The sequence below is a fragment of the Bos javanicus genome, chromosome 12, assembly GCF_032452875.1.
Source record: "Bos javanicus breed banteng chromosome 12, ARS-OSU_banteng_1.0, whole genome shotgun sequence".
Classification (NCBI taxonomy): domain Eukaryota; kingdom Metazoa; phylum Chordata; class Mammalia; order Artiodactyla; family Bovidae; genus Bos; species Bos javanicus.
In genome coordinates this window covers 77,138,568-77,159,435 of record NC_083879.1, presented here as the reverse complement: position 1 = coordinate 77,159,435, position 20,868 = coordinate 77,138,568, and the positions used below count along the sequence as shown (strand labels likewise).

At 50.9% G+C, this 20,868-nt stretch overlaps 2 protein-coding genes across 2 annotated transcripts in view; both read right to left on the bottom strand.

Moving 5' to 3' along the window:
- The window catches only part of PCCA (propionyl-CoA carboxylase subunit alpha), a 417,781-nt gene extending 413,814 nt beyond the window's left edge, over window positions 1–3,967 (bottom strand). The window contains exons 1-2 of the mRNA XM_061435312.1: window positions 3,853–3,967; window positions 2,751–2,802 (exon numbers count right to left, since the gene is read on the bottom strand). The gene's annotated coding sequence lies outside the window, so the exon portion shown is untranslated. The remainder of the gene's footprint in view (window positions 1–2,750; window positions 2,803–3,852) is intronic.
- A 10,920-nt stretch (window positions 3,968–14,887) lies between these two features.
- Window positions 14,888–19,683, bottom strand: ZIC2 (Zic family member 2). Its single transcript, XM_061435290.1, has 3 exons — window positions 18,529–19,683; window positions 16,531–16,694; window positions 14,888–16,326 (listed from the first exon to the last, which is right to left on the bottom strand). The coding sequence occupies exons 1-3, from the start codon at window positions 19,598–19,600 to the stop codon at window positions 15,985–15,987; spliced, it is 1,578 nt and encodes a 525-aa protein (XP_061291274.1). The 5' UTR covers window positions 19,601–19,683; the 3' UTR covers window positions 14,888–15,984.
- Between the last annotated feature and the right edge of the window lie 1,185 nt (window positions 19,684–20,868).

Below are 20,868 nucleotides of genomic sequence, written 5' to 3'. Positions count from 1 at the left end.
ACGCCTCCTAAATTTACTGAGAATGTTTATCATGAACTACTCTTATTTATTTTCTACACTATATTCTCTCAGTTGTGTTCCCATGATGTTTTAAACACCCAACACTAGTCATTATCATTATTATTTTATGCATGTAATAACTGTTTTAGTGTTCCCACATATTGATCATCAACTTCTTTATGCACCATTTCTTCTTGCCATCTACTGTTTTCCTTTGAGGTTTAACAGACTCCTTCTTCCTGTACCTCTTACAACTTTTATTATGATTATCCAAGATGAGTGGTAAATTTCCACACTTTTTTGTCTAAAAGTATTTTTTTAAGCCCACACTTTTAAATAAGAGCTTCGCTGGGTATATGGCATTCTGAGTTATAGCTATTTTCTCTTGGCCCTCTCAAAATATTATTTCTTTATCTTCAGATGTGTCTTGTTAATGTTGAAAAGTATGCCGTTAACTTAAATGCTGTTTCTTTGTATATAATCTTTTACAGTTTCTGATGTTATCTTGCTCATCTTTGAAGACTCTAAAAGAATTTATTGGCATTTCTTTTAAGGTACATGCTATACTTTATAGTATTTAGTCATTCCCCGTGCTTTAGTATTACTTACCTCCTACTGTTTAGGGCTTTCCTCATAGCTCAGTTGATAAAGAATCTGCCTGCAATGCAGGAGACCCAGATTCAATTCTTAGGTCGGGAAGATCCCCTGGAGAAATGGCAACCCATGCCAGTATTCTTGCCTGGAGAATCCCATGGACAGAGGAGCCTGGCGGGCTACAGTCCATGGGGTCACAAGAGTCGAACACAACTTAGTGACTAAACCACCACCACCACCTCATATTGTTTAGTCATTTTACACAATTGCCTTGACTTCCCCATTAGAGAGCAAACTACCTGATGGTGTATAAAAGGCTATGCATCTTTTCCTATGAAGAAGCACCATGCTCTCTTGTGGAATGGGGAGTGGTACAATTGAAAAAAAAAAAAAAAGACATAGATCAAAATGCCTTATCTGAGTTAGTAACAAAGGCCTGTTTCAGGGAGTGCCTAGATATCAATTTGTTGACAACTGGCTAATGTTTAAGTACAAACAGCAAGTGAGTACATTATCTATGTATTGACCATTATGTGCACAATTTATTGTTTGGCTTTCAATGGATGACAGGCATTCTTACTAAAAATTGTTTAAACATCAAAAAGGTATTCACTAAGTTCAGCAAAGTTTTCATCTGCCAATATGGTCATTTACAGTGTGTATATAGATCTGCCTCTGAGTGAATAGTTGGGGAATAGTCCCAACTATTTCCTAAATGTACAGTCTAAGCTGCTTTCATCACTGGCATTCAGACACAGCTGAGCAATTTTTGAAAGAACAGGAAAACCACCACTAGAAATCTATCTACATGGAAGACTGAGAAGACTCCTGGAAGTAAACTTACTATCTTGAGCAAAGAGAAGATTAGGTAGCTTGATCTTGAAACAAAGTCTTGGTGCTCAGAGGAGATGAGTAATTGTGAATGTACCATAGTTGTTGAGACTGGTCAGGATTCTTAGCTCAGACTACTGTGGATTCAAATCTAGCTTCTAAGGAGACAGAGGGCTGTAAACACAAAGGGGAAATACCTTTTTCTATTAAAACCATTGACAGAACACACTGCAGATCATTCTGGAACCCTCTGACAGAGTGTATCACAGGTAATCAACAATGAACACTGCAGAGGACTGGCCTCTCCACATTGCCAGTGCATTCCTCACCAACTGTATCCCAAAGAATGCACACAGAAGAGCCTGACAAGACGGGCAACACCCGGCAAAACTAGCAACCAAAATGCATGAAAAACCCCACGGGAGGTAAATCATCAGAGAGCTGAGAGAAAACACAGAATACTTTCAGCTACTAAATCTGGCAGCTTACCAGGTTTGTTATTGAAAATACCTACAGTACCTCTTGAGCACCCTAGAAACATTTGGATGGAATTTTACCAGGTGCATACAGCACAAGGAGCAGGGAGAACTTAACAGTAAGGTCAGACACAACTGAAGTGACTTAGCGTGCATACACGCGACAGAAGCGCAAAGCCTCAAATTGAGAATGTTAAGAGACTACTATTCGGGAAAGTCAATTTGTAACCTACTCCTCAAATCTGCAATGCAGTTGATTTTTCTGAATGACACTCACAATGATATGATATTTTAAAATGAAGACATTTCTGATTTCATGAAAACATTTGACTATTTTAATAACTAAAAATGCCTACTCTTTCCTGCAGCTTACACATTTTAACAGCTAGAAACCCTTCATGGATGACAGCCTTGTCATCAGGAAGGAGTTTGCATGACTCAATGAATCTATGAGCCATGCCCTGCAGGACCACCCAGGCAGACAGGTCATAATGGAGTGTTATGACAAAACGTGGTCCCCTGGAGAAGAGAAGAGCAAACCATTCAAGTAGCCTTGCCTCGAGAACTCCATGAACAGTATGAAAAGGCAGAAAGATATGACTCCGGGAGCAAACTTCGGGAGATAATGAAGGACAGGGAAGCCTGGCAAGCTGTAGTCCATGGGGTCACAAAGAGTTGGATACAACTTACAACAGCTAGAAACAGAAGGCCCAAGAAATCTTTCACAGAACGACAACCAAGATGAAAAATGTCATCCAAGGAACCAAAGTACATAAGTTAACTCTAAAGTGAAATCCAATTTCAAAATGGTATTTTTCATTTTACTATAAAATGATCCATTGGACTTACCTTCCTTAGAGGTTCTCAGATTATGTTAGGGCAACACCTTTTTCCAGGTTTCCTAGGTAAGAGAATGAATACAAAAACTGAAATGATTTACTAGCCCATATCTCAAGTTAAAGCCCAGATCTCATCTCTCCTACCGGTTTTTTGTGTTTTGTTTTGTTTTTTTTTTTGCCAGAAGCAGCACTTTCTTTCCAACTGAGAGGGTGGTGGGAGGGTGTCATAGCAAAATGTTACAGCAGCAGAAACTTTGAATAGGAGGAGGCTGAGAGGAGAAGACAGAAAAGGTGACTCCAAAATACTGCATTGAGTATTAACCCTGAACCAAACATACTCTGCAGAGCATCTGAACTTCTTTCTTTCGTGGAGGAGACAAAAGCATTTCTAGACGGGATTGAGCACAGACTCAAAGGGAGCAGGCTAAGAAAGGGAGAGGGCTCCAGGAGGTGCCCAGTCATCTCCGAACAGTTTCCTTTCTACAATTCCGCAGCCAAAAATAACCCAACTCAAGTGAAACGTGGCTGCGCCAAGTACTTTAGGTATCAGTGAAATTTCCTCCCCTTCTTTATGAATTTGCATTATTTATAAGACACTTGACACATGTTTAAACACTTAACATAGCTCCTCTGTTTCAGGAAATATGGCTTGTTCAGCTGAGGGGAGGAAAAAAGCATATAATGAGGGAGTTAACAAGGGCTGATATTTTTTTTACAACATTCTTTAAAAACTGCAAAACCTCTTTAAACACCAGGAACAGCTTAAATAATTCACTCTAGGCCTGCGGGGCCCATGCGGACGGTTCCCTCTCTGGCCACGTTCTCCCCCGGGTTTCGGCCTGGACGGTGGCCCCGATGGCAGCCCGGAGCGGACATTGTGTGGCCTTGAGACCTCCTGGCCGCCTTGCCCCCGTCCCCCCCACCCCCGGTGTTGAGGGCCCACGGTTGCTCAGGACTCCATGGAGAGATCGGACCCCGGAAGATGGGCCCGCGCCCTTTGACCTTGGACGCACAGCACGCCGGGAGCAGGCGGAAGTGGGCCGCGAGCGGCCAGTCGCGGCCTGGACGGGGGAGGGGGCGTTCCAGGGGTGGCTGAGGGAGGCAAACGGTACCTGAGGTGCTCTGTCGCCGGCCTCACGCCGGGGACCGTTCTAACCCCTGTGGAGGCCCCGGGAGGCCATGGCCCCGGGCCTTCAGTTCTCCTCGGCTTCCCCCTCAGCGGGCGGGAAAGGGCGCCCTACGGAGGAAGGGAGGCCCTGCGGCCGCCTGTCGGCCGGCTCGGCGGACCCCTGGTCTTGGTGGCCGCCGTGGTGCGCGGGGAAGGTGGACGCGAGCGGCGTCTTCCCGAGTCCCAGCACGCCCGGGGCCGGGAGCTGGGAAGCGGGGCCTGCGGACCCGACCAGAAAGAAGGAGGGTGAACCGCGGCCGCCGAGCGCCGCCTGGACTGCGCCGGCTGCGGGGGCGGAGGGGCGCACCTGCTTCCCGCCCACCTGGGCCCCGGGGCTGCCGCCGCCGCTCGCGGGCAGTCCTCGCGGAGGTCGCGGGGGCCTGAACCCGGAGCCTTGCAGTCCTCGAGTGCTGCCCTGCCTGGGGTGGGGGGCGACCCGGGTACCCTCGACTCCCTCTCTCGGCTCCCCAGGGCCGACAGAGTTGGACGCTCTCAAGGAGGGAATCTCAATACAGGAATTCCTCCTGCTTTGCTCGCAGAGTTGAAAGCCCCGGAGGCCGTCGGTTCTGCAAAGAGGAGCAGTCGGGCGCGGGCGAGCAAGCAGCTGATGAAAATAATTGTCCTCGCACACAACCCTGCGCCCAGGGGCGCGTGCACGCGCGCACACACACACACACACACTCTCTCTCTCTCTCTCACACAACTTGCCTCATCTAGCCGCCCAACCTTAGTATTCTGGGCATGTGGTTTTCAAAAACTTGCTTGACACAATAACAAAGACATTTAAATGCCAGGACGCAGACTTCACTTTTTAACCTGCTGAGAGGAGCTACTTTCAAAGCTTCCCCACCGCGAATAAACTGACAAAAAATATGGGGTGCACTTATAAATTAAACACCTTACCCTCAAAGCAGTGTACGTTAATCAGGTTTCTAAGGCAATAGCCATCTCTCTTTTCCTATTCACCCAGATAATGCCCCAAGAAGGAACCCCTTTACACAAGAGAGAGCTGGGGGGGAAAAATGAATTATACCCATTGCTAGTAAAAATCATCTTAAATCAATAGAGCACCACTTGAACTTGAGTTTCCATTGTTTCACTGAATCATCAATGTTTTTAATTAAACAGCTACCCTTTCTGTTAAAACATTACATAAAAGGGTTAGGTTTCTACTTTTGTCGAGGCAGCTGGCGTTTGTTGGCTGTTGTGTTTGAGCAACAGACTGTTCAATAGAAGCGAGAAATAGCTCAACGCGCTCTTAATAGACCTGTTTCAACAATGTACCTTGAAAAGGAATACATTGTGTTATTGTGTTAGTTTGCTACAAACCTATTAAAAGAAAAATAGCATCCATCAGGTCTAACAAAACGCATTTGTATTATCCGTACTTATCTGCTTCAAATACGCTTCTTGGCACTATGTCTAGAATTCAACTAGATCATCAAGAGCTGGATAGAAGAACACATACCAGTTAGGTAATGACACACAGGGCTCAGAATAATAATAAAGGAAAGTCTAAGCAGACGGCAATCGCCACTTTTTATCACGAGAAATAGAGGCAGCCCTACTTAAATTGAAAATATATTGCAAAAGCATGGAATCCTATGACAAAAACAATTTTTAAAATATTTCTAGCGTGGGAATATTGATTCAAATCCCATATTTGGAACGAATCTGATACACTTTCGATAGCAATTTGTTTCAGAGGAGGATTCAGGGCAGAAGCGATGCATTTTTAAAGCAGAGTTAAATAGCGCAAAGCACCGGGTTCTTTAGGGAAATGCGTGAAACAAACAAATCGAAAGCAAGGGTTCCAGCCAAGACGTTGGGGAACAACGCTGTCTGGCAGTAAGAAAGGAAGTGCTTCTGGAAAGTGCTCTCTTTAAAATGATTTTTAACTTAGGTTATTGCATTTTAAACACAAAACGAAACTTGAAGCAAAGAAACAAGCGGCTTCGCGGCTATGAGACAAGACACTTTGGTGTGTTTCATGAAGGGCTGCCACTTGGACCACAAATCTTAGGAAAACAGAGCCACAAATGATGAAGCTAATTTACGTCTGAGATCCACTTAGCAGAAAAGACACCGAAAGTAGCATCTGTCAGAAGGAGACATCTTTTGCTCCCAGGAAAGGCAATCGATTCAGTTTCCAACCTCAGAGTGCCCAACATTCACTTTCAAGTGCAAAATTGTTAAGGGCATGAGAGAATAGTACGCAGTCTACAATTGAACTCAGTTGTCCACAAAAGAGAACCTACACAGATTACAATAGCATGCTATGCAAGATGTCTGTGTTAAATAGATGAAGCAATATTTTGCCCATTAAATTGTTTTTGCATTTTTGAATTAGTTAATTATCAGATGAAGAATTAGAAACATGTCACCCTGAAACTTTGGATCAGTATTTTGCCATCCTGTGAAATAGCTGCATTAGACATTTTTGGAAGGCATTGGAAGTCAAATGGCTGATATGACTTCTGTCTGCAGTTAAGATGATTTTTTTCCTCAAAAAGGGTGTTTATATGTATGTGCCAGGAGGTGGCTGAGATGTGTTTGATTTATACTTTAAGACTTTTCACCGATAGTCTCCTCCTAGACCAAATCAGTTTTTGAACTAATTCTTTAGAGTTAAAAAAATAGAAATGAAATCATAAACCCCAAACTGCATACTATAAAATTAGTCTCACATAAGATTGACAGAAGGTTTGACAATTTCAAGGTGAGATTTTCCGATGTATCAAATAATCTACCAAATATGAAAGACGTTCACAATAAATTGGTTTGGCCATGATATGAAGTGTTGTTACTAAGGCTTTATAAAAAGTCTTTGCTTCTTCATATAGAACTTTTAAAAACATTTGCGTGACAAAAATCAAGCTATCTAGGTGAGAATATTCAGTGATTTTAATTTGGAAAGATTGTTCAAATAAACAAAGAATCACTAAAGAGATCACTTGAAAAGCCAGCAGAGGAAGAAATGTATCTTAGAGGCAGACTGTAATTTGATGCCTTATTTTGTTATTGGTCTTGAAAATCCTTGATTCTCCACTCTTGCAAAAAATTTTCAATAATACATAAAGTCTAAATATTTTCATTTCTTTATCTAAAGTAAAAAAAAATCCAAATAGTTTGTACTATAATTGCCTCCCCATGAAGAATAGGAAGAAGATCATATATAGATTATTTTCCATATACCCCGCAAATTCTTTCTCAAAGGAGACCTCTAGACTATTCATTTATCACTCATATCTGGAAGACTTTTGACCAATCAAATCTTTTAAAAAATCTTTACTACCATTCATCCTAAGCAGCATCTAATTTGAAAGATTCTGTAACATACATTTCCAAAGCGTCTTCTCTTTTCAGTTTCTTGATCTGCCTTAGGTAGGTAAATGAATATCATTTCAGATTTCCTTTTAGCTTCTCTTGCCCTTTAGCTCAGAAGCATGGATAGTAAAAGAGGTTAACATTTTTGAAACAGTTCTACCACACACAGTTATTTCAATGCCATTCTCTGGTGTTGTGTCTGAAAAACGGGTGGCCGAGCCCGCTGCCCGCAGCGCCAGACTTTCAGCCGGATCCACCCCTGGGCAAAGTCATCAGAGGGAAAAGATTCAGCTTCCAAACTTGATTAAAAACAGCCTAACAGTCTCAGCCACGCTAAAGAACTGTGAGACTTGGGAAGCTGTATAAACTGCCTATGAGAAGTGGTGGCTGAGGTCGAGATCCTGTTCAGCTGGTTAGTGAGAGAAGCTAAAAAAAAAAAAAAAAAAAGCAGTGGATAGCGAACTGCAGAAGGACAACTTGTCCTCAGATTTGACATCGACTTTATCTACTTTAGGTGCTGACAAAGAGCAATTCTACCTGGCAATTGTTCACCTTCATTTGAAGGGAAATGCAGATACCAAAGAGCTACTGAGATGCTGGGGAAGTGTTAACTTGTTTCTGAAATACCACCCCCCCCTTTTTTTTTTGCCTCCTTTTGGCAAATACTTCAAAATATCCTTCTCCCCCTGAAGTTATATTCTGGGAGACACAATTAAAAGAAAAATACCAGGATGGGAAACTGAACCAGAAATGAGTGTGTGGGTTGGTGAATAAAATAGACGCCTGTCAGCATCTTCTTAAGGATCTGTTGTCTTTGTTGTTTTTAACATGTGACATTTTTACAGAGGAAAAACTAAACACATCCAAATAGGAGTCCAAACATGAAGAGAAGAGAGAGGTTTCCTGATGTGTTTCAATAGTAAAATGAAAATTGTGTCTGTAGGTGCCTGTGTGTTCTCCTTGGATTTGAAATTTTATTCCAGAAAGTGGTGCAATTTGTTAGTTTTTTTTTTTTTTTTTTTTTTTTTTGTGGGCACCGGAGGAGGAGGAAAATATGATACATTTGGGGATTTTTTCAGTAAAGCTGTGTTTAGTTTTAATTTTCCTGTATTTTAAAATAAACACTTTGACCAAAGCATGTTTGATCTCTGCAAGAAGGAAATATACATTGTGAAGGAATGTGCAGCAGTTGGATATGAAAATGGGGTTGTGACTCACAGCTGCAGGCAGAAAAAAAAAGGCGTCGTAGTGTCAGCCAGAGGTGTTCAGTCTAATAATTCAAGCTGTAAACTGTATCCCCTAAAATTACCTACATAATAAATCATTGTGTGAAGGAAAAAAAGTTTGGACTGAAAAGTGTAAGTGAAACAGAATCCTCAGGAGACTTCAACACTGGGACCTATTGGCAATGCTGTGAAATATGGGTTTAGTTTGTCCAAAACTTTGAGAATCAGAATAACACTGGAAATTATTCTAGTGTAGCTAATTTTTTTTTCTGTCTTCATTTTCAATACATTTCTACATAGTCTGTTATAGAAATGGGCTTGCACTTTTTTTTTCCTCGCCTGATCACACAGCTGAAGCTGCTTTATGGGATTTCCAGTCAATTTATACAGCTTCAGGAGAAAACTCAATTCAAGAATGGCTTTTATTTTCAGAAAAAAAAAAAAAAAGTCTAACTAAGTTATCAAATACATATCAAGAAAAGAGGCAGAAATCTCTGGAAATTACCTGAGGTTCCCATCTCAGATTTCACTATTGCTTATAGGTACCAAAGAAAAGTACTACTTTTATGTAATCTGGTCGACTCACTTGCCTAGGAATTCACTGCTAGATTGAAACACTTAGACCCCGTGGTTGGCAAAGCCGGTGTCAAATGCTGGAGACTTGAGAAAAGGGAAACCTTGGGGGTGGAAGCCACCCCTTTGGAGTAAAAAGGGGGCTCAATGCCTGGAGAAAAGATGCAATTGTCAAGAGGAAGTTTAAAGGCCAAGGACACACGAAGTCTCTGAAACAATGAGGGTGAGGAAGTCAAGAAGCTGGCTCACCAAAACCACACTGAAACAATTTCTTTTATAGGCTCCTCTACATTCCAGAATTAGCGAGCAGCTGAAGCCCCACGCTGGGAACCCGAACTGTGGGCTCTTGCACACCAGCTCTGCGAGAGGGAAAAAAGTCAAGTTGACATGGGTCTCTTTCGCCTGAACAATTCAAATGAAAATATAAGGAGGAAGGCGGAGAGAGGAGACAAAACGAAGCTCGGAAAGACCGACTCCGAAGTCTGCAATAAAGATTAACTGGAAAAAAAATAAAAAAGGAAGTCCAGAGCAATTAAAACTCCTACCCCGGCTCATTAGTATTCATGACCGAATGTCCAGCTTTTCTGTTTATCTTTCTCCCAGGATCAATATCCGAGCAGCGTGGGCCTGGGAGGAGCCCAAGCCCGGCCCTGCGAGCGCCTGACCTTTCTCGCCCTCCATACAGGTCAGAGCATCTTCAGAACCGCCCGGCCAGCGCCGCGCCCCTGCTCATTAAAGCCACCATTCATCTGCCAGCGACGAGCGGGAGGGGGGACAGGCCCGGGGCGGGGGGTGGCGGGGAGCAGTGGGCAAACAGACCCAACCGACTCCAAAGAGTTTAGAGAAACCACAGCCGGCCACACCAACCACCACGGGCCCAGTGGGCCAGGAGTAAGAAACGAAAACCAACGAGCTGCCTCTGCAGCAGGAGTGCCAGGGCCGCTCCCGGCCAGGCCCTTGCAGGCTCGGCCTGGTTCCAGACCCCACATTTTGGTGCTGGGGGTGGGGAGCGGGGGGGCAACACAAGAGCCCTCTTCGAAGCCCCCCCTCCCAAAGAGAACCCCAGGCCAGTCCCAGCCCAACAGTGGTCTGGAGCCTCCCCAGGCTTCGGCCGACGTCCCAGGGGCATCTCAGTGTCAGAGCCTTAGCCACAACTATTATATTTGAAATTATTATTATTGTATTATTTCTACACCCCCTTCCACCTTCTCTAGGGGCGCTGCGCGCCAGTCTGTTCCCCAGAACCACCGGCTTGGCCTCAGGGATAGGAAACAAAAAACTGGCTTCAGAGGTTGGGAAAAGAGAGGACTGAGGCAGAGGCTGGAGAGGTGAGCTGTGTGAGTGTAGGGGAAAGTCAGCTCCCCCTGGTTTAACTGAGAGGCGCGGGGGCGCCCCCCCAACAACGCACCCCCGGCGGTCAGAAGGCAGGCGGGACCCTGTCGCCCATCACATTCCCAGGGGAGTGGGCCCGAGGGACCCGGACTGCGGCAGCTCCCACCCAACTTAGTGTCAGGCTGGAGGCTTGAGGAGGGGGCCTCGGGGACTGGCAAGCCGGGTCCCCTCGGAGAGAGGCTGGAGGAGGAGCGGGGGGAGCCAGGAATGCTCCGAGGGGCGAGAGCATCCATTGCAGGGGTCCTCAGACCACCTGCCCCAAATCTTAGTGGCTCATCGTGCTCACGCGAGCCCCGCAGTGGGGGCTGCGGGGATGTCAGAGGAGAGGAGTGTGTGTGCGTGTGTGTGTGTGTGTGTGTGTGTGAGAGAGAGAGAGAGAGAGAGAGAGAGAGAGAGAGAGACTCAGCCTGCCCGTTTGTGTGTACGCGCGCGAGGGAAGGGGCGCCCCTCGCTCCAGCCTAGCGGCTGCGCCAAACTTCATCCCAAGTGAGGGGCTGGCGAGATGCGGGATGCGGGCAAGACGCAGGAGGTGTCAGCTCTGCAAAAGCTTGTCGACCCCTGGGAACAAAAAAGGGAAACTTGCGAGGGCGAAGAGGGGGCCCCAGCACCGACCTTTCCCCGACTGGGCCCTGCTGGGGCGGGGCGGGAGGGGGAGGACCCGAGCCCCCGGGTACCCCTCCCGAGATCTGGGATGTGGCGGCGCAGGGGCGGGGCGGGGCGTGGGCGCTGCGGCCCCAGTCGCTCCACCGCCTTGACCGTGAACTCGAACCCTCGGGCTGCCCGGGTTCTAGTTTGCAGAAGCTCTCGTTGATAACACCCTGTTCAGATTGCCCAGCGCTGCCTTTTCGTTCTCAGGAGCCCAGCTGGACGCGCCTGAGGGTTTATGCCAGATTCCCGATTCAGTCTGAAAGGGTCTAGATTCTTCCCTAAAAGAAAAAACCCAGCAACAATCTGTTGGAGGCCTGGTGGGGGTGGGGATCGGGGTGGGGGTGGGGTAGGGTGGAGGAGGGTAGAAAAGAGGGAGACATTTCTCAGGCCCTGTTCTGAGCTGCCAGTTAAAAATAGAAACCATTCATTGCGGTCTGCTGGGGGTAGCTGTGGGCCCAGGCTCTCCAAGTTCCCGCGGAACGCGAGCGATACCAAACTCTAATCCATCAATCGGCAAGTATTTATTGAACGCCTACTTTGGATCCCTAGGGTCGCTTTACGGGGCACGTGTCCCTTAAAGTGAAAATGCATCCCATGGTTCGACTGGAGTCTTGGTGGGGTGTTATTTTGAGGCCTTTATTTCCCAGCTCTTGGACGCAGGCCTAGCGTTCCCTTTGGGTTATTTCCGCGGCGTGATGGTGTTGGGGGTTTAGGACCCGAGTCCCTAGTGAGAGAACACGGTGGATCCCCTCGGGTCCTGCTGTGCCACCGGGGGAGCTCATCAACGACCTACCAGAACCCCTTCCCGATGCCAGGCCCGCCGAGCCGGGAGGACCACCGGTCGCCTGGAAAGCCCGGGGCCTCCTAGCCCACCCCAGGTCTCGGGAGGACAGCAGGGAGCCCAGGGAAACCCGAATCTCCGGTCCAGCCTAGGATCTGCCCTTGATCTCAGTTTTGGGCGGAAAATACAAACGCCACTTGAGACTGAAAACATCCGTCTGAGAAAGAGACAAAGGGACCGGGTCGGGGCGGGAGGGGGGAGGAAGAGAGAAGGTGCCACCAAGAAAAGAAAGCGGGGCGCGGACAGCGTGGGACGGGTTCTGCTGGGCCTGTGACCTGCTTCCTTTCGGCCGGAGAACTGACCCGGGCTTTTGCTCCTGGAGTGACCTCCCCCCAGCACCGACCTCTCCACCCCGCCTCACCGGCCCGGAGCTTGGTGTCCCATCACTGAACCCGGAGATACAGATGCCGAGATGCCAGTTATCACTGCGGTCATTAATAATGCAATGAGGATCACGATAATTAATAATAATAACGATGGGTCTCTCCCGAGGGGGCTGCAGCTGCCTCCAGATAAAGCGAGTCTCGCGTGGCGGGGAGTTTTATTCGGTGGTGGTGGATGGAGCGCAGCGGCAAAGGAGCGATTTTGGGAGATCTGAAGTTCAAGTTGACGGCGTTGACTCGCAGAAACGTGTCCCCCACCCCACCCCAGCCCCTGACCCGGTCCCTGCGGGCAGCTAACCAAGGGTGCAGCTCTGGTTCCCCTGAGGGGGTGCGGAAACTGGGCTCCGTTCGGTGGTTCCGGAGGCCAGGAGGCCAGGCGAGGGCAGGTTCGATTCGGGTCTGTTTAGGCAGGGGAGGGGGTGAGGGCGCCAGTACCCCTCCTCCATCCCAAGCCCAGGTACCTCGGGGCCACGCAAGATCTTGGGCGCCCTGCCCCCCACGCCTATCTCTGATGGTCTCACACCCTGACTATCCCTCTCCCCCATCTCTCTCCGGGTTGCATAGGGTCGACGTGAAAGGCCAAGACCCGGCCCCACTGTCGGATCTGTGACTTGTCTGGACAGAGCGGTGGGAGCAAGGCCTGGAGAACCGAGGGATGTTTTGCTGGAAAGCCGCCCCTCTCCGCCCCTCACATCCTAGGATGGACCAGGAGACCACTCCCAGGCTGTGGTCCTCCTCAGGGCCAGGCCCCTTCCCAGTTTTATTTCCTGCTGACAACCAGCATCAGCACCCCCAGACCTAAAAGGCCCCCAGGTAGCTCTCTGACTTCAGCTCTGCAAAGCCATAGGCCAATGCAAAGCTGGGAGACTGTCCTCTTCTCCGGCCTTCCTTCTTTCCCCAAAGGGAAAAATCCAAGGCCTCCAGTTAATACTTTAAAAAATAAAAGCACCGTCCTCACCAACATTCTCCTTAGGTTTGGGAGGTGTCTCAAAGCCAATAATTCCCACCAAAAAAAAAAGTCTAAAACATTAAAACATCTAAAACCGACCATCTCATTCTTGCACAGTTATGATGAATATTTAATCAGATTCATGCGCCCCCTCCCCCAGGGATGGGGGCTTTGAAAAAACTCACAGCTTACAATGTGTTCAATGAAATCTCCCAAGGATCAGTAACATATGCCAATTATTTTAATAATTTTCCTTAATATTATTAGGGGTTATAAATTTCATTTTAATAGGGGGTTGATTTCTTCAGGAGCTGGTGCGCAGGCAGTTCGCTGGGCCACTGGGGAGGGCTAGCCCGGTGGCCACTGTCACCCTCCTGGACACACACACAGCCCCCAGGCTAATGTCTTTCCTTCCCCATTGAATAGGTAGCATGGCCTCTGGGAGGACAGAGTTGCCCTTCTCCCCAAGCGGCCCTTCAGCCTCCCCTGCCTGTCCCTGCGGCTCAGCCCAGGGCCAGAGCGGGAGAGGAGCGCCAGCGGCCACAGCCACCCGCCCATCACCATCAGCTTCAGCCAGCAGAGCCCTGCGCGCCGCTGGGGGATCCTCTGGGGGTGTCGCCCCCCTGGCAACCAAACCTTTTCACCACTGGGTGGTGACTCCGGGCCTGCCAGGGTCTCTCTGAGCAACACGGATCCCCAGGAAGATGGAAATGTCCTGAAGCCTCAGGGATTTCAAAAAAGAAATGACCCCACTCCTACCCTTTGACTCTGAATGTTATTTTTGCCTTCTCCCTTAGAGCATCTTGTTTGAAAACTCTTGTGAAACTCTTTCAGGGGAGGGGAGTGAGGCTGCAAACCTTAGAGAAAAGCTGGTGGTTGGTCCTGTTGCCTCACTCATTTCCACCTGGCCGTTTCAGTCTCTGCAGCTTATTCTATTTGACTTCACGGAATTCTTGAAGAGGTTCTCTTTTATTGGGGGCCGATGGTTGGTGGTTTTCCTAAATCAAAGTGTAGTCTATTTGTCACCTTCCTCCCTTGAACATCGCACTTATGGGTGAGCAGTAGCTGGGCAGATAAGCAGGATGCCTTGAGCAAGCTGTTTAAAATTTCAAGGAAGGAAAAAAAAAAAAAAAACTTTTAGTAGAAAGGGGCCCTTAAACTATCATCATTGAACCAAGTTCAAAAACAAAGGACTCAGCTCAGTTTTAAACCTGCAATTAAAAATAACTGTACCTCCGCTTTTCAGAGGGAGGGAGAGGAAAGGGGGCAGGGAAGAGAGGAAACAAAGAATAAGGAAATGGTTAGTGCTCTTCAGTCCAGTCCAAACAGCCGAAAGAAAGGCACCGCCTCAGATAATGGAGCCATTAGAAGCTCGGAAGGTTCCTGCAGGCGGGTCCTTGCAGTGGCTGTCCAAAAATGTAATTCACTCTCAGCTACAGAAACAAAGGACATACAAAATAATTTGGAGACTTTCTGCCAGAGAGGCAGTTTGGCCCAGTTTCTAGGCATACACCTTCCCCCTGAATTCGAGGTGGTGCCTCCCATTCAATGAGGCAGCTGACCCAGACCCCTATCAGCCCTCTGCTTACTCCTGCCCATTTCCTTGAGTAACTTTGCTAGGAAAAAAAAAAGTATGTTCGTGCAGTTTCAACACATTTTATTATATTTCTGTATGCATTACTCTCAAAACATATCACAAGAAATGATCAAACCACTTAAAACCTTCAAATAAAAAAATCTGAAACAGTTTATGCCCACAATTGTACATATTTATAGTTAAGAAACATTCTTTATAAATATTGTTTCCTCTGTAGCAAGTTAATACCATAATTTAATTACAAATGGATAAATATGGTAACGGGTATTTACAGAAGGAAGGGTGTTATTACGGAAAAAGCTAACGGCACGACGTTTACTTCCCCCCCTCCCCACAATCTTTCATACAGGAACTAACAAATTGAACTTGCAAAAGCACTAAAACATCACATGTAAACCCAGCTAACAGAAAAATACATTCACAAGCGTTGGTGGCGGTGATGTGGATGTGAGTGCTGTGGATCTGCATGTTGAAGAAACAGAAGGGAGACTTTGGCACGGCTTTTTTTTTTTTTTTTCCAGTCTATAGTTGCATGAAGTTTACAATCAAGTTGCCTCATAAAAAGGAACACAATATTCAATACCACAATACAAAAGAAACCATTTTCTTCCACATTACTTAAAAAGAAACCGGGGAAATTAAAAAGAGAAAAAGAAAGAAGCCCATCGCTTGGGGAAAGGAAGGGGAGAGAGGCAGGAGGAACAAAATCCCGGAGAATTACAAATGGACAAACTTCTATACACCAAGAAGCCATTAAAACCACCTCGGAGAAGAGAGGAGTCCGCTATGTACAGTTTGTCAGAAGACTGGGAAAGGCATGGGGAGGGAAAGGGGCGTGGAGGGAGGCAAAGAGGAGGTTTGGGTCAATATTTTTATGGGTTTTTTAAAATGATTTTTTATTTTTTATTTATTTTATATTTTTAGCTTTAAAGATTCCGGAAGGAATATCATTGCTTTTCATGCCTAGATTATTTAAAAAAAAAAAACCAACAACAACAACAAGAACTTTTAAAAATCCTTCTGCTGGTAAAATCATTTTCATCATCATAAAAATCAGATTGGGAATTTTAACACCGATCACCGGGGTGCTCTCGGCGCTGTTAACCAGTAGAGGGACCGAGGCAGCCCCGCCCCGGCCTCTCACACGTACCATTCATTGAAGTTGGAGGACAGGCCGCCGTGGCCCCCGGCTGTCCCGCTGCCCCCGCCGGAGCTGCCGCCGCCGCCGCCCCCGCCCGCCCCGCCGCCGCCGCCTCCCCCGCCGCCTCCACCGGAGCTGCCGCCCGCGCCTCCACTCCGGTGCACCGCGGACACGGCCGCCGCCGCCGCAGCCGCTGCTGCAGCCGCTGCCGCCGCCGGGGAGAGAGTGGAACTGCTCTGGGGCTCGGCGCTGGGCGACACCAGCCCCGGGGGCGTGGACGACTCGTAGCCGGAGCTGGCGGCCGGGGACGACTCGGAGCCCTGCGGGGAGGACTCATGGACCTGCAAGACAAAAGCCGGGAGGGGAGACCAAAGGGGACTGGGTGTGAGTGCAGCTGCTGTGGGGCCGGGCCTCCCCCACCACCAGAAGTGTCCCCCCACCTATCCCCCTGGGGGCCCGGCCGGGACACTCGGCTTTCCCCCACCACCCCGGGGCCGGCGGTTGAGCCCGGCCGCCTCGCCCTCCTCGCGCCTGCCCGGCGGTACCTTCATGTGTTTCCGCAGAGAGCTGGGGTGCGTGTACGACTTGTCACACATCTTGCACAGATAGGGCTTATCCGAGGTGTGCACGTGCATGTGCTTCTTCCTGTCGCTGCTGTTGGCGAAGCGCCGGTCACAGCCCTCGAACTCACACTGGAAGGGCTTCTCCCCTGTGGACACGAACACGCGCGCTGGCTGCCGGCGCGCCCGGAGACCACCACCACCAGCCCCCGCGCCCCCGGGAACCCCTACCTTCCACCCCACCCCTTGGCCTTGAAGGGGACCAGGCCTCCGGGAGGAGAAAAGAGGGGCGACAAGGGCCTGGGGCTCCCTTGCGCCTTCCCACCTGACCGCCGCGCTTTTACTTCCTATTTTACTTTTCTTCTAGGCTGACTCGCGTTTCCTCACATCTCTGATCAAGTTGGGGTAGCCCCCACCCCACCCCCCAGCCCTGCCTAACTGCCTTTCTTACAGGGCTTCTTGGACTCGCGGCTTCTAACAAGTTGGTCTCGCCATGGAGAAGCTGTTATTATGACAAAATATTTGGGGCATTATCAGAATCACACAGGCTGCTGTCGGCTTCTCTCTGGGGCCAGGAGGCAATTACATTTGGAGATGCTGTGTGTTGTTTGGGGACCGTACTGTGGATAGCGACTGAGCCAGCATTTTTTTTTTTTTTTCCCCATCCAAAATTCTGCAGATTGAATTAACCAATAATTCTCGGTGCACTCCCAGCCTTTTGAAGACAACTTGGGGGAAGAGAGAAATATGAGATAAGGCAGCACTTGAGAGAGATTGCAGAGAGGCGCAGGCTGGGCCGTGGGGGTGGGGGGATCAGCCAAGGCTTTCAGAAACTCCCTGTTTAAATTTTCTGGCGGTCCCCGCATTCTGTTGCCAGAATTCCAAATGCTTGGAGTCATTTAGAGGTGTGAAAACTCCAACATTGTTCCACTTGGAGAGGGGATCATTTAACGTTAAATTCCATTAGCACCTAAATTGTTTCTTAAAGACATCCGCTCAGACGCAGGACTCGAAAGCGAGCATTTCATGCAAATAAATTTCTCAAATTTTAAACCTTGTTAAAAGCTTGTCTAGCACCTCGGCTGCCTCCCTTCCCGGAAGAGAACAATAGGCCGCTGGCGCACCCCCACTTCGGAGTAAATATTGACGGGGGAAGTTGCTAAAACATTTGGCTTTCTTTTAGGAAATCGTCTGGCACGATTTTGGCTGGGACCTGGTCATAGATGAATTATCTATGAGGCGAGAGGCGCGTTCTTTCTCGGCGCTCTCTTCTCACGCGATTGCCCCGCGGGGCCGCGCCGCCCCGGGCTTTCGTTGACCCGGCTGTCGGTCCAAGTTTGGAATCGCAAACCCTCTGGTGCCCCTTAAGAGAATTTCACAGACTGCTGCGAACCCACCGTAAAGCTCCGCGACCCACCTCGAGATGGGCTTTAAAAACACTTTAAAAACGAGAAACGCTTTACAGCTTCGGCTCACACCAGACTCATTTTTTAATGGGAAACAGTCCGGGTAAGGACGTCTGGGCCCGTAGTAAAAAAAAAAAAAAAAAGTGGAAAAACACATAAGCCACTCAAAACGCAGACGCACACCCGGAGCAGAAAAGCACATTCAGACAAGCTGGCAAAATCCTCTCTAGGCTCGATTCCCGGGCACCGAGTTGGAGGCTACTTTTATTTTCTGCGTTCTGTTTAGGACGGAAATTATTCACCGAAGCTGAGCCAACGAAGCAGTTGCATCACCCGAAGCATGCATTTGATGTTACCTCGATCATTTAAAACTCAATTTCCGCACATGGAAAAAACCCAGCCCAATAATAATATTCTTTCATTCGCCAACAACAACAAGCCGCTGGCTCTCTCTCGCACACACGAAAACATCTCCCGTTCCAGGGCAGGGGATGGCGGTCGGCGCGTTTCTCCCCGCCAGCTAACCACGGCTTCTCTCCCTTCTGCGCCCCGACCCCGACCCGACCCACGCGGTTACCTGTGTGGGTCCTTTTGTGGATCTTTAGGTTCTCAGAGCGCGCGAAGACCTTGCCGCAGCCCGGGAAGGGGCAGGGGAAAGGCTTCTCGCCGGTGTGCACGCGGATGTGGTTGACCAGTTTGTATTTGGCCTTGAAAGGTTTGCCCTCGCGCGGACACTCCTCCCAGAAGCAGACGTGGTTGCTCTGCTCCGGGCCGCCGACGTGCTCCACCGAGACGTGGGTCACCAGCTCGTGCATGGTGCTGAAAGTTTTGTTGCAGCTCTTCTTCGGGTTACTCAGCTGCTCGGGGTCGATCCACTTGCAGATGAGCTCTTGCTTGATGCACTGCTGCCGCATGTAGCGGAAAAAGGCACCAGGGTGATGGTGGTGGTGGTGATGGTGGGCCGCGGCCGCTGCCATGTTCATCCCCATGTTCATATTCATGGGGCCGTACTGGTTGTGGAGCTGCGCCGCCGAGTAGGGGTCGGTCCGCGGGCTGGCCACCTGGCGGTACTGCTCCGAGCGCCCGAACACCTCGCCGGGCAGCCCGAGGCGCATCTGCCCGTTGAGCACATTCTGCGAGCCGTGCGGCCCGTGCTGCTCCGGGAGGCCGGGGAAGAGGAGGTGGCCCTGCGCGTCCGAGTGCGCGTGGTGCAGGCCGCCGGCCCCCGGCCCGAACAGCCCGTGCTGCCCGCCGCCGGGCGCCGAGTCGCCAAAGCCGCGGCTGCGGAACAGGAAGTCCCGGGTGGAGTTAAAGGGTGGCCCGGAGTAGGAGCCGACATGCGCGGCGTGCGGCCCGAGCGCGGCGGCTGCCGCGGCGGCCGCTGCAGACCCGGGGTAGGCGCCGGGGCCCTGCGACGTGAACGCCGAGCTCTGGCCCGGGGACAACTCGTGCGCCCCCGGGTTGAGCTTGAAGGCGCCCATGTGAGCAGCCGCTGAGTCCACGAAGCCGTTCTGCGCCGCCGCCAGGCTCAGTTCGCGGTCTTGCATCTCCGCGGCCGCGGCGGCCGCCGCCGCAGCCGAGTGGTGATGGTGGCGCGCGAAGCTGCCCACCCCGATAGCCGGGAACTGCGGCCCCGCGTCCAGGAGCATGGCCAGTGCGCCCGCCCGCCCCGCCGGCCCCGGCGAACCGCGCGCTTCCTCGGCTCCCACTCCCGCCCCGCTCGCGGGGCTGCGTCCAGCGGCCGCCCGGCTCCAAGCGCAGGCGGCGGCGGCGGTGGTGGCGGCGGCTTCAGTCCCGCGAGCGGCGCTCCTGCGCCCGCCGCCTCCGCCGCCGCCTGGATGTGCCTCGGGCGGCCGGACGCGGAGCGAAGGCGCGGAGAGGAAGAGGAGGAGGAGGCGGCGGCGGCGGCGGAGGAGGCGCGGGAGGAGGAGGAGGAGGTGGTGGAGAAGAGTCCAAAGCCAGGCGGAGAACCAAAGTGTATTAAAGGAGCTGCGGCGGGGGCGGGCGGGCAGGGCAGGGGAGGGCGGGCGGGAGGAGGGAGCAGGAGGGAGGCGTGGGGAACCTAGCGGAGAGGGGGGTCGGCGGGGGGCGAGCGCAGCGCTGCGGCCCCCACCCCTGCGCGCACTCGCGCGCGCACGCACTCACTCGCTCGCTCGCCCGCCCGCCCCGCGGTCCCGGGGCCCGGCAGCGCCAAGCGGCGCCTGCAGAATGCGATCACCGCCGCAGCAGGGCCAAGGTGCCCGAGCGCGCCAGCCGCGCGCGGCACGGGCAGGCGGGCGAGGCGGGGACCGCGGAGCCCTCGGCGATTCGGCGGCCCAGCCCGGCGGGGCCCGCGGCTCCACCCGGCCGCGGCGGGGGTGCTGGGGGCGGCGGACGGAGGCCGGGCGCCCTCTCCACGGCGCGCTCGCTCGGCCGCTCCCTCCCCCGCGGCCCTGCCCGCGCCGCCCCGCGCGCGGCGGGTATTGTTTGGCTCGGCGGCCGCGGTGTTTAGCCCTCCGCGTCCTCCGCGCTTGGCATTGGCTGCGCCTCACGTAGTAAACTCGCGAGCGGCCCCGGATTCCCCCAGATGAAGGAGGCTGCCGCGCTGCTCCGTCTTTCTTTAAGTTGTGCGGGAGAAGGAGGCGGGGGAGAAGGGGGGCTGTGGGAGGGGAGAAGGCGAAGGAGGGGAGGAGGGGGAGGCTGGACTCAAAAACAATAACAATACCAAAAAAAAAAAAAAGTATTCTCCAGCTCGCTCGCTCCCTCCCTCTCTCTCTCCTATCGGCCCGGGAATCCCGGGCCTGGAGGGGCGGCCGCACCCGCCAGGACCGAGCGGAGTTCGGAGCAAGTGCCCAAGCGGAGGGCGAAGTGCGTGTCCCCGCTTTGGGCTGCGGTGGGCTCCGACCGCCACCGCCACCACCACCGCCACCGCCTCCGC

Excerpts from the sequence above, each read along its gene's own strand:
- ZIC2 (XM_061435290.1), bottom strand. The coding sequence starts at position 19,600 with ATGCTCCTGGACGCGGGGCCGCAGTTCCCGGCTATCGGGGTGGGCAGC. Across the intron at positions 16,695-18,528 it reads CCACAAAAGGACCCACACAG|GGGAGAAGCCCTTCCAGTGT; the intron begins GTAACCGCGTGG and ends TCGTGTCCACAG. Across the intron at positions 16,327-16,530 it reads CTCTGCGGAAACACATGAAG|GTCCATGAGTCCTCCCCGCA; the intron begins GTACCGCCGGGC and ends TTTGTCTTGCAG.